The 12,855-nt window shown below is 36.7% G+C and overlaps 1 protein-coding gene and 1 long non-coding RNA gene across 20 annotated transcripts; both read right to left on the bottom strand.

The window, feature by feature from the left end:
- Positions 1–482: 482 nt before the first annotated feature.
- Positions 483–4,289, bottom strand: LOC112293318 (protein-tyrosine-phosphatase MKP1). Of its 6 annotated transcripts, none has more exons than XM_073539525.2 (3): positions 3,535–4,289; positions 3,261–3,370; positions 483–2,296 (listed from the first exon to the last, which is right to left on the bottom strand). In XM_073539525.2, exon 3 carries the CDS (start codon positions 2,206–2,208, stop codon positions 736–738), a length of 1,473 nt encoding a protein of 490 aa, XP_073395626.1. In that variant the 5' UTR covers positions 2,209–2,296; positions 3,261–3,370; positions 3,535–4,289; the 3' UTR covers positions 483–735. The 6 variants fall into 6 exon arrangements, with proteins under 6 accessions (XP_073395626.1, XP_090112943.1, XP_024398357.1 ...); XM_090256817.1 differs by having other exon boundaries at positions 483–2,214; XM_024542589.3 differs by having other exon boundaries at positions 3,324–3,370.
- Positions 4,290–5,395: 1,106 nt separating this feature from the next.
- On the bottom strand, positions 5,396–9,204 carry LOC149987618 (uncharacterized). 14 transcript variants are annotated; one of them, XR_016506970.1, is made up of 5 exons: positions 8,888–9,147; positions 6,668–8,546; positions 6,487–6,547; positions 6,193–6,272; positions 5,396–5,810 (listed from the first exon to the last, which is right to left on the bottom strand). It is a non-coding gene; the product is annotated as an uncharacterized LOC149987618 (long non-coding RNA). The 14 variants fall into 14 exon arrangements; XR_016506971.1 differs by having other exon boundaries at positions 6,487–6,541; positions 8,888–9,146; XR_016506982.1 differs by having other exon boundaries at positions 5,396–6,310; positions 6,487–6,541; positions 6,668–6,712; positions 6,920–8,546; positions 8,888–9,146.
- Between the last annotated feature and the right edge of the window lie 3,651 nt (positions 9,205–12,855).

The raw sequence follows: 12,855 nt of genomic DNA, 5'->3' as shown, positions 1-12,855 counted from the left end.
AAAATTAGATCTTTTAATTATGATTGCATATCTTTAAAAAAAGAATCATATTTTACAAACACCATAAATCAGAATAATTGTTGGCATAAATTCCTAAAACTGTACAACTAAATGTAGAGATAAAATTTTGTGAAACTTCTACTATTTAATTAAATTATCTTAATTTACTTTAATTTAAGTTATTTAGATGGCATTAGATTTCAACCTTTGTGAATTGCACATTTTGATACTTGATTGATGTAAGAAAATAAAAACACTGCAAGAATTTGAGATTCAATAAAAACAACCAAAAACACAAAACAAAACAAAACCAAATACAGGCTGAAAACATTCAGATTCCTAAAACTGTATGATTCTAAAGACAAACCCAAAAGTTACACAAAACTTTGAGCTTCAACAATTTAAACTACACGTAGCAACGCATGATAGTTAATAAAATATTCAGAAAAAGAATCATCTTAAGGGACTATTTGTACATAACATTATTGAAAATTAATATTAATAATAAATATTTTTATTAAATTAAATTAACATGGTATGAATTTAAAATAAACAAAATGGTATATTTATTATGTAGGTCTAAGATTCTCAACAGATTTTTTTATACTTATTTTGAAAAATCATGATAACCAATTTTGTACACGAAAAATTTACAACTACCTTCAAAATTCAGGATCACCAAAAATGAATATGTTTATGGGACAAATATCTCTTTAATTCAGGATGATTCGTACTTCAGCCTTCTAATTTTTGTTTACTGCTGCCATGATCTTTAATGTGCCAATTTCCATTCCTACTTGGCAACTGGCCCATTCTCAAAGTGGGTGCTACCCAAGTCCCAATTTGCATCCGATGTAAAATATCAAAATCTGATGAATATTCATTGTTTTGGAGCTCGTGGTTGGAGCTGGAAACCTTTCCTTTTGAGTCATTTGTGTGTAACACTTTACACACTTCTCGCGGCTCATTCCCCTCGCGGATAAAAACAATTGGACCTGGCACATGCTCATAATGGATGAATTGAAATGCAGCTCGATCGGCTGCCACCATCAAGTTTTTGGCACACAACTTTCCACGCCAAATAAAAATACCTTGTTGAAGCAATAGAAGGAAAGCACCACGTGTGTCGAGTGAAGAAATTGTTGGACTTGCCACGCATTTAGGAACAAGATGGGAAGGATCAAAAGGTGAATAAGGGGCCATACGATACAATCGCACACAAGCAGGACTAGAAGGAGGAGGAAGACTTGTAGTGGTGCTTGATGTATCATATGAAATGTTTGGTAATACCCGTGTTTGCCATTGAAGCAATTGAAAAGCAAATCCCATGTTGGGACTTACCACACAACGTATTGTTTTCACTTTCTCAAGAATATCTTCATAAGTTCTTTGCTCTTGCCACATGAGATATGCAATGATCAATGATGCCGATCGAGAAACTCCTTGAATACAATGGACAAAAACACGGCCACCTTCTTCACGCACATTTTCAAAATAATCAAAGACATTGTATAAGATAGATATAATGTCTTCACTTGGATGGTCTTGGAGCCACAATGTTTTGTAATAGAAGTCATTGGAAAAGTATTCTGGACATTCAAATCCAACACAATTCAAAATGTGTGTGATCTTACATGCATGAAGCAAGTCATAGTTTTGTGCCACCATGTTGCTTCCAAAGTAAAGGTGGCTTGAAACTTGTGAGCATTCTTGGTCACATTGCATCATTCTTTTCTTTTTTTGTATGATTTCATCATCTCCATTATCTTCCCCTTCATAAGATTCTCTTTGTACTGCTCCCAAATCCAATCTAATGTTCAATGTGCCACTTCGCATCGATTTTTGAGGTTTAAGAGTTGCATTTATTAAGTTGCTATTGGTTGAAGAGCTTTCAATTTGTTGGGGTGACACAAAAAGCGATTGTAATGGAGGGCATAGTAATGCTACTTGAGGTGCGATAACATTACAATTGGACTCATTGGCAACCTCTTCAATAATAGAATTAATAGTCAAATTTTTGACTCTATATGAAGATATGTTGTCAACATTGTTTTGTGCGTTCTTACTTTCATGACCGTAACAAGGATTTCCATCATCCAAAAAATCAACATGTTCTCCTGTCCATGACATGGACCTCCAATGTTGTTGTTGTTGCCGAGATGGCCCCCGTGACTTCCGATGTTTGTTTTTTTCTCCTTCCACATCCATGCTCCTCTAACACCACCAACCCATTTGTGGGTTTCTTTAAATTCACATGATTCTTCCATCACTTTTTATACAGCTCTCCATCAATTAACTTTTAAATTCATTTGATATGCAATTTTGGAATAGAAAACACAAATTCATATAAAAGCGTACATTATATCATATTTTCTTAATTAATCTATGTATATGATAATATTTCACAAATTTGGTAATGCAATTGATTGTTAGATATATATATATATATATATATAGTGGATGGTACATGAAATTTTTAATCTATAATCAAGCCACTTAAAGCAATGATGTGTTACCAAATTATTGTTTAATAAAGACTAAAAACCAAATGATGGCACATGGTTATATGATAATGTTATTTTTGTATAATACATTAAATGAAACGATTAACATAGATTTTCTGAATTAGCTAAAAATCATCCTGTGAGTATTCTACATTACAAATCCTAACCTAACTAAGATTTTTTTTTTTTTTTTTTTGAAAACATCATTACATAAAAGATAAAAAAATGTATATATATTCTTTGAAACAGGTTTTTTACAAAACTATTTTGGTATTAATAAAGCCATACTGTTCTGGGTTTTACATATCTTAATAAATGAGAAAATAAACTAAGTTTTCATTCATTAATCAAATATTACAATAATCATCACGTGTACAATTCTCATTTTCAATAACTATACACGTTAAATATTACAATTTACTGTATAAAATCTTCAGTATGCATGAATTTCTTATTCATTCATAAAAATTCAATCAGACAGAATTGTAAATTAAAGAAAAGCCAAAAAACTAAGATATAAGAATTTAATTTTTTTTTATAGTTTTAAAACATTCATGCAGCATATTCTTAAAATTTAATCATATATTACATTAATAGTTAGATAACATTAAAAAAAATCATGTACACTGAATAAAAACAGTATTTCTTTTTTTTATGATTGTTGGATGGACCCTCATTAATTTTAACATGTCACATTTTTATTTTTATTTTTATTTAGAAATGAATAATTTGATTCATAAATAATAATTTTTTTACTTGTCAATGCACATATAATTTCATGTTGTTATTGTAAAGATAAATCAATATGGTGGGAATTACTGAAAGAATTTTTGGTAGAGGTAGTGCTCAAGAAGTTAAGACCACACCTGTAAATGGCAACAATCGTTTAGAACACTTTCTATCATTCAAAAACCTAAAACTATTATTTGGAGTTAAAGTTCACAAAAACCCTTTAGAAAAGTATACAGTCAACATCAAATACAATTTATCTGAAGATTTTATGACAAAAAATCACAATGTTTTGCAATACCTTGTAAAGCAACAAGCAGAAGATGAAAAACAACTCCTTGATGATGGAAACATCAATGAAAAGTCCGACGTGGAAACAAATTTGTCAACCACTTCAATCTTAGACACACCCATAGTTCACAAATGCCCATCATCCAAGCAACTTCTCAACAGGCCATGGCTCATAAAAATACAAAACAACATCAAAGGCGAACCTCCAACCCTAAAATGTTATGGTATTGATGAAGAAGGGAATGTCATACAAGTTGAAGGAAAGCCTTCACTTATTACACCCACTCTAGATTCCAAGGCGAGGGTTGAATCATGGAAACCCAAACATTGGAAGCCCATTCAACAAACTCTCCAACTTCATGAAATCACACCAAGCCCTAAATGTCCTAAACACCAACATTTACAAGAATCTAAGAAGTATGAACTTACGCGTGAAACCTTATTACAAGCAACAATTTTCACAACTAAGCAAGAGGTTAAAGAAGAGATTAAACAAAAAGTTGAGCCTCTACAAAATCTAGCAAAAGAATTAACAAAAATTGCTCTTAAGCAACGACTTCATAAATTATCAACAAGAATAGACAAAGATACTCCACTATGGATACCACCAAAATGGGAGCCTCCCAAAGATGAAATCCAGCTAAAAGATGGAAGTAGTAGAAGTAGTGAAAGTGACCATGGGAGTGAAAGTAATTCAAGTGAAGAAAAAGAAAGCAATGTTTTGGATTCATTTAAAGAAAAACCCATAGTTGAGGAAGAGGAAGAAAAGAAACTAAAGAAGAAGCGGTTGGAAGAAAAGAAAAAGAAAAAAGAAATGAAAAAGAAAATTCAAAATGAAAAACGTCAATGGGGGCTAGCTATTCGTGAAGCAGTTAATAAAAATGCATTTGCGGGTACCTATGGAGCAACTAGAGCAGGTGGAGTAGGACGCTTATTTTGATAACAACAATAATAAAAATTACAAAAAAAATAATTTTTAATGCTTAAAATGATGAATATTAAAAATATTAATTTGTAATTATTGCACACTTTTTTGAATTTGGATTATATTTTACATATAATTTATGATAAAAATTATTTTTTATTTGATTATTATTTGATTTATTTAAAATTTTATAAATTATTTTTTTTCTTAAAATGATAGATAATTATAATTATGATTTTATTTTATTATTTGTTGTTGCATGATTTATATCTTGTAAAACAGTTGAAATCAATTTCGTTTATCTTGTTTTATTATTTAAAAAATTATTGGTATATTACATAATACTATATATACACACACAATCATTTTATGCAAAAATGTTTAAATTTGGTTAGCATAATTTTTAGCATATGTTTTTACTTAGATCTTTGGTATTTATATAATTTTTAAAACTGATAAACAAACTAATTTGTGTATATTAAATTCATTGCACTCTATGTAATTAAATAAAAGTCATCAACTCAAAATACAATATAATAATAATAATAATAATAATTTCTAAAAAAACCTGAAGTTTCGTTATCTTGATACCATTTAATAAACATGATAATTTTACCCATATTATTTTTCTGGAGTTAGTACAATTTATGTTCAATTGTACATTCTCGAATGAATAAGCAGATTGACATCCATATTGAATTGATTTAAAAGTATATAGTGAGATGTTGCAGTTTTTGTGTTACAAATACCAAATTAAATTTTTAAAAATTAGTGCAATTTACACAGATTAATTTGGGTTCAAGAACTTGCATTTCAATACATTGTTATTCTTTAGTTTTCATTCAAAGACCCCTCAATCTAGTACAATTATCTACATAAAATGTTCTTCATCACACACGAAATGCCTTAGTTTTCCTGTACCAATCGCATTTTCAAAACAAACACATACGAAGTATAATTACTTTTCATTCTGCATGGTTTCCAATACAGAGGAATAGGTTTGTACTTAACAGGGCAAATATGAACTTATCATATATCACATGAGCAAAGCGACCTGTTAAACAACACGGCTGTAACCCAAACAATAAACTTAGCTAATCAGGCTTTACTGTTCAGGATGTCCAGTTTAAGTTGAAGAATGAGACAATGGTGGGCGTCAGATGGGTTGAATACAACGGGAAAAAATGTGGAGATTCTCGAAAAACTCGGCATTATAGCTGGCATCCCCCCCCCCCAACAGCAGATCATCCCTCTTGGGGGCGTCAAAGATGCCTTTATCTCCAACTGCGCCACGAATTTCTTCCCAAACATTTTCCACTGCCTTCTCCTACTCGTCTGACACTCCCTGATGTTTCAGATGTCTGAACCACAAGAGTCTCAGGTAGAGCCGCTGGAAGCTACTCTGAATCGATCAAATGCAGCATTCATTTCTTGCACAATAGACCTTCTCCTATACTCTACAGCGAATGATTTATCTGGACACACAGACATGTGGTAACGTAGATAGGCTTCTACAAGCAGCGGCAGTTACATGAGGTACCTGGGGTACTTTTAATGAGTATGAGACTAACTGGGCTCCGTTCTGAAAGAATTTCATTTCGTCCAGTGCTGATAGATAACTATGACGTCCCTCCACCTCGCTAGAGGACAACGATCAAAGCTATCCAATTCTCATGTGGGGTTGCTGCAAAGTACAATGAAAGCTCAATTTATCTGACAGGTGGGAAGTTTAGGACCACTTACATGTGGGTGCATCGTGAGTGGATCTCCTTGTCGTCGTTGCTCTGAACTTCCACGATGAAAACTAGTACCAGCTTTGCTTCCTTTGGCATGGACAAATCACGCGCAAGTCACAAAAAAACTGGACAAACAATTACGTGCATGCACCTTCTGAGCATATGTGGAAAATCAAGCTCATGAATAGGAATGAATTTGCATGGTAACAAGTACAGCAAGCCATGCTTGAGCGGAAACTTGAATACGGTACTTGAGAGTAAACGTCTGGCAAATGCGCGTGAATGAGTGGCTCAAGTTCACCTTGCCAGAATGATGAAAACAAACGTCGATGCAGAACCCAAAACGAAGATTCTTCCTGCACCTTTTGCAACACAAACTACTTACAGACCTATCAGGTAAGGACGAGCTGCCTCTTGTAGAAAGCCATCAGCTGAATATATTAGTATGAAAGATGCATGATTGATGAGAAAATACAACGTACAATTCCTCCATTTCAGCCCCCTGGTTCGGACAAGCGTTCTGTCTGCTGTACGAGCACCCCCGTGTGACACACGTCAAAAAAATGCATGAATGAGAAGACATGAATGTCGTGAAAGCCACAGAAACAAGTGGTTTGAACCTATACAAAGAAAATAATAATAATAATAATAATAATAATAATAATAACAATGGATCGTGGAGAAAAAATGAAAAACGTGCTATCTCAAAATTAATATTGGCATCAAGTATGCACCTCTTGCCTTAGTTGACATAGTTGTTCGTTTTATCTTGATGCTTACTTCTTCCGTCACTCGGACAAAACTTGGAAATCATTCGTGCAAGAAATAACTTAGGAATAAAAAATTAAAAGTAAAAAAAAAAACACCGCCGCACAAAAAGGAGAACGATGTCCCATACTGCTTAACAAAAAGTTTATCAGCGTGATGACAAAGACAGGTCCAAGCTTCGCCGATAAAACGTTTTTCGTAGACTCTGCCATTAACAGTTGGTAAATATGCCCCTAACTTCCCCCTGCCTTCGTAAATTCGATTCAAAAGTCGATCGATTCTAAGTGCTTCCCACAAGCAGTAACAAATAACCATCTATCAATGACAGATACAGAATTCTCCACATAAAATTCGCCACGAACGACCTAACAATTTATCCATCCTGATTCACGTCCAAGGCGTAACAAGTCAACAGCTTTATCCTCATCTCCTGTAGCAATGCAAAATCGCTTGTTAAACCAAGCCCCTGCGCCTCCAGCCACAAGTACAAATTACTAAAATAAAATAAATAAATAAAAATAAGTGACGGCAACAGAATGCACGTTTGCACTTGCATCCCTCGTTCGCAGAAACTTCACAGGAATCAACTTAGTCAAAAATCGTCTTAGATTTCAATATTATAAAAAATCGTGGACATGCTACAATGTTGAACTGATACCGTGGACCATTACTGGAGTAAAAACTTTTCAAAATATTAGAATTTCTTTTTTGTAAAAACCAGCTGTAATCATCAAGTAACGAAAGTCTTCTCTCTGGTAAGCACTACAAAACCTTATAAAAATAAAAGTCATAAAATGGGTAGTATTCTCCATCGCCCGTCAAATCTCCTAAGAAATGCTTTCAGAGGAACAAAACATAACATGCCCTGGCGAAACAAGCTCCATGATCACACACAATTACTAAATATTTACTAAACATTATTTAGACGAGAAGATGCGTTCATTGAAGCTCTTGGAGATATTATACCTAAATAGAAAACGAGCACCCTGCTCATTCCAGTGTCCTTAAAGAATGCACCTATCGACTAACTACCGGATGGCAACTGCAGGGTTTGAACCCGCACGCAAGAGTCCTTATACTCTGTTGCCTTTCGCTGCAACATTAATAACGACACCCAATGATCTTACCCAATTCCATCGTGAACTTTTAGGATAGCGCTTCACCACCTACATGGAAGCAAGTTCCTTTCTAGCGCCCTGCAAGGCGCAGAAGCCGTGTACACACTACGACAGAATAGTGTGAAACCAGTAGCAAGTTTAAAAGCGACCCACAAGGACGGCAATTTCGACAGGAAGGATGGCAGGACTTTACCGGAAGATACGTGGTGCAAATGAATTTTAACCCAATACATGATACTTGTTACACTAGTAGTTAATACAAACAGACTCGGAAAGAATTGATCTAAATTAGTTCTAAAGATACACGTAATCGTGTCATGTACCACACGCCGTCACGCATCTCGTCATGACGAAAGAGAAGTGTGTTAATGTGTTCACTCGCAGACACACAGGTAACCTTCCCCACGACTTTGCGTGCGCATCGGTCAAACGGAACAAGCCTTGGATCTTTCAATGTCTCTTCCGTAAAACTTTCCTACAAAAATAAAAATATTCGAAACGTTGATTAACACCAAACATCGCCTGTTGTTGCCTATCAGGAACTTCAAAAAACAAGAGTTACTCTGAGATCTTGCGTGCGGATAGACACAAGATCTTGAGTTCTTGCATCATTGCCTCGGAGGTCTACATAAACCCGCACGGTGCAAACTATGTGGATTCCAGACATAGATATAACACACAACAACATAAACGAGTAACTGCCAAAGGATCGCAGACAACCATTCGCAAACAGAGTGTCCGATCGAAAAAGAAGGAGAATGAGCCACAACTCGCACAAACCTTCATTCATTGATGGACACGAGAGAGACAATTCACCTTTGAAGTCTCCAGCGAGACGAGCATGGCCGCGGTGATGAAACCTCACGCCTCTTCCCCGACTCATCGTCGAAGTAGAAACACCGCTGCTTCATGATCCGAAACTCGCGAAAACATCAAACCCTCATTCTCTCTAATCCTTGCATCCGACCTGCATCCGAAACAGCTAGACACAACACTACGCTACGCACCCAAAAGCGGAGCTCAGAGGACGTCAAAAAAAAGAAGCATTGGGAAAAGAGGTTGAATTTCAGAGCGCGGTTTATATAGACCTCTGATTAACCAACGAATAAATATATTCATCTATTGTTCATCTACGATACATCCATCAAGGGAACCTTGAACGAGTGCCCAAGTCCTGCCGCAAGTCCGGTGGGTCGAAAAGCCCGGGCAGGGGGGGTCTTCAAACGCACCCACCTACCCACTCCCCTCCCCTAATTCCGCCCGGTTTTCCCCATGCTCCAAACCCTAAAACCAGTTCAAGCTGTAGCAAAGGTGTTCATTCAGATTTATTCCAATAGATAGGTTGGTGCATTGCTTGCTTACGCTTTTTCGCCTTTCTTTTTTTTAATTCAAACACAATGTCTAGGATAAGATCAAGGAACAAAGCCCCACCAAAGGAGAGATTATGCCCCCGGAATTGACCTCACCCCCCCCCCCAAACAGTTGTAGGGTAGTGCCTAAAAGACCTACCAGGTCCCCCCGAGACGTGGGAACATGGGGGGTGGGACCCGGCCCACTATTGCTGCCACGGCGGTCGTGTGCAAGCAACAACTCGTTATATCTACATTATGGGATATTTCCTAATATTGGGTGGTACCTAGTGCCTACCACCCCCCGTTCCCTACAGCCACAATCCTTAGTGTCCCCTCCCCTAGCGATGGATGGGTGATCAGTTCATTCATCCAAAAGGACGGATGCATGAGTCATGACGTGACCCAGAGGGCGAGACCTGTGGATAGAACGCGAGGAATGATGGCTGAGCGCGTTCGGTGCCTTATGGGGCCAGCCACGTGCCGCGATTCCAAAGGGTTGGAGGGGCGGGAAATTTGAGTCAGCATTTGAGGGGATGGACACCATGGAGGTAACAACAGCTGTCCCTTGACGAGAAGAAGTAGCCAGCGTTCTCTCTACAAGTGGCTTGACTGGGCCGGGCCAGACTAGGACAATTAAGGATTTTCCACCGGGCTTTTCTGAAACCCAGCCAGCTCTCTCTCTCTCGCTCTCGGTGGCTTGCTTGCTAGCTTGCTTCCCTGTTCTGATCACCCTTTTTCTGTAACTCATCATTTTTGTGTGTGAGGTTGGGGAGCTTGAATTTGCTTGGCTCTTCGAGACTTGGTTTTCCCATCCACAGGATTTTGGTTTTGGTGGCGGAGTGGAAACACACACACACACACTCTCTCTCTCTCTCTCTCTCTCTCTCTCTCTGAAGTGCCAATTCCCAATTGCTTTTTTTTATGACTGTTTTTTCTCGAACGAGATCACCCTTCATTTCTTTCATGTATGTGACAGACACATTAGTGATGGTAACATTCGTTTGGACAATGTGAACCTAATTCCGCAAGAAAGGCACCCATCACCTTGAGAACACCCGTCACCCCACCTGGACCCGCGGTGCAAAGTCCATGTGTTTGGGTGGATGAATACAACGATGCAATTGGATGAATGACCCTTCGATTTCGGGCACATGACTCCTGGTCTTCAAGTTAGCAAACACACAATTTGGACTGACCTTTATTGAACGGGCAGCCCCCTTTTGGTTCCTTTTGGTTCCTTTTGGTTCCTTTTGGTTTTATTTATTCACTGTTGCCCTACAGGCCGCCAATCCACAGCACACCTGTCACTCTAATTCCTATAACCCAGCTTCGTGGTTTTTTCTGATAGTCTCCCTTTTGGGGTGGTTTCTAATCCACAACTTTTGTTCTTATATTTTTGTTTTTGTTCTTTTTCCTGAATTTCTTTTCTGGTCAAATCATTTTTTGTTGTCTCATCCTCATGCCCCCCCCCCCTTCTTTTCTTGATGAGAGCTGCTTTAGTGACAAATATGGGAAACCTTCAACAAGGCCCACTTGCTCAAATGGAATCATCACAATGGAAACAAACACGTAGATAATTAGAAGGATGAAGAAAGGAAAGGAAACATAATGATGGATCTTTTGATTCTATGACATGGTGTTGATTGAAACCAAGTACTGTGGATATGTGGATATGCATGAAGAACTCCAACTTTTTAATATTGTGCTGTTCTCTGTTCCTCATGGAAACAATGTGAAAAAGATTTTTTTAACAAGAAAGTTTATTTTTTAATAATAAAAACTCCAAAAGTAAAAAGGAAAATCTAGTATGGGATGTGGTTAGCCTTTGCAAAGCTTCATCACTTGATTGGCAGGATTATGTGGTGAGGTTCTCTTCTACCCTGGTGGGCAGCATCCCCACAACAACCCAATAGCAGTCAAGGAAAAGATTCATTGAATGAAACTAAGTGGAATCTTATATCTCAATACCAACAAATAAGTACAAAAAAAGTTTTTAAAAAAGGATAATTAAAAGGGATGATAATACTGTTCTCTTTAGCACTTATTGAGGCAACATTAGAAGTTTCTAGATGGCACATACATGTGTGAAACTTAGTGGGCTCAACCTATTGCCAGCATTTTAACCCATACCCCTCAAACATTGAGTTACACAAGGGTACAACAAAGGTTTCTTAGAATGAAGAGCAGAGAATTTGGTTTAAACACACAATTTAGAAGAGCTTTCACTCAACCACTACAGCAAATTGTTCCAAAAGCTCCAGACCCATATTGAAATGAAATAAAATCAGTCTGCACAATGGAATAGTGTTGAATTGTCTTTCCCTGTGAAGGAGCCCTAAAAATTGTAGGCAAAGCAGTGGAACACACTTGCATGTATATATACACCAAATGCACTAAATAACTAGTTTTGGCATGCATGTTCTGGATATACAATTTGATAGTTTGTTGTATTAAAATATATGGTTCCAATACAATTCCCCTTTGCTCTGTTGTTGTTTACTTACAGCAGAGGATTGAACTGTAAAATTGCCTTTAAGAACACACAAATGGTGTGCACCCATGAAGTCAAATTAAGTCTAAGACTCTATTGAAGGTTCACCTTCAAGTTCACTCCATGTTTCATGTGGAAGTTTGGCATCTCTTTTGTTCAACAATATACTGTCGAGTGTGCAAAGGTGTGGGCTCATTCACGTTAGTTGGATAACAAAACATTCTCAAAAGCTCAAATAGTTAATCAGTAAACAAGGAATCATACAAGTTTGCACTGAACCAAATCTTTTAGTTGTCAAAGACATTGTTTCAAATATGAATGCTGCTTAAATCATGTGTGATGATCTTGAATTGATGTATTTATTTTAAAGTTGTATTGGATTTTTATTTATTTTTTATTTACTTAATCTGTTCTAATATCAAATGTTATTCTTACACACATAATGGTAATTTAGTGGAACTTCATTCCTTACACTCAATTGAGGTCCAGCAGACTTGCTAAATTAAAAGCACAATTATGAATTTTCTCTGTTCCCTTTTTCTGCCCTTGCTGGCCCCTTGCAAGCTTGATTATGTCAACAGGAATCATCACCCATGGTGTTGTCTGTATTCTAATATACAGATCACACCATTGGGCCTATTTTCATTCCCATTAGATAAAAGTCTATATGTGAGGGTCCTTGAGAAGAACAACTGCTTTTTCTCACTTAGCAATTCCACTTAACCCCCCCCCCCTTTTCAATTTTTTTCCCTCCTCTCTCTCATTTTTCCTCTTTATCTAGCACACTCCTCTATCCCTTTTCTATATGTTCTTCACTTCCTACAACTCACCATCATGTGTGCCATGGCATTGGTAGTCCCAAAATTAGCAACCTTTTTCTTTGCCCCTATGATGATGAAGCCATCTTATTCTTACTTTCCTAATCTTCCTTTTTTGTTTTT

This window comes from Physcomitrium patens, chromosome 16 (genome assembly GCF_059467195.1).
Source record: "Physcomitrium patens ecotype Gransden chromosome 16, ASM5946719v1, whole genome shotgun sequence".
Lineage (NCBI taxonomy): Eukaryota > Viridiplantae > Streptophyta > Bryopsida > Funariales > Funariaceae > Physcomitrium > Physcomitrium patens.
This window is presented reverse-complemented; position numbering and strand designations above follow the sequence as displayed.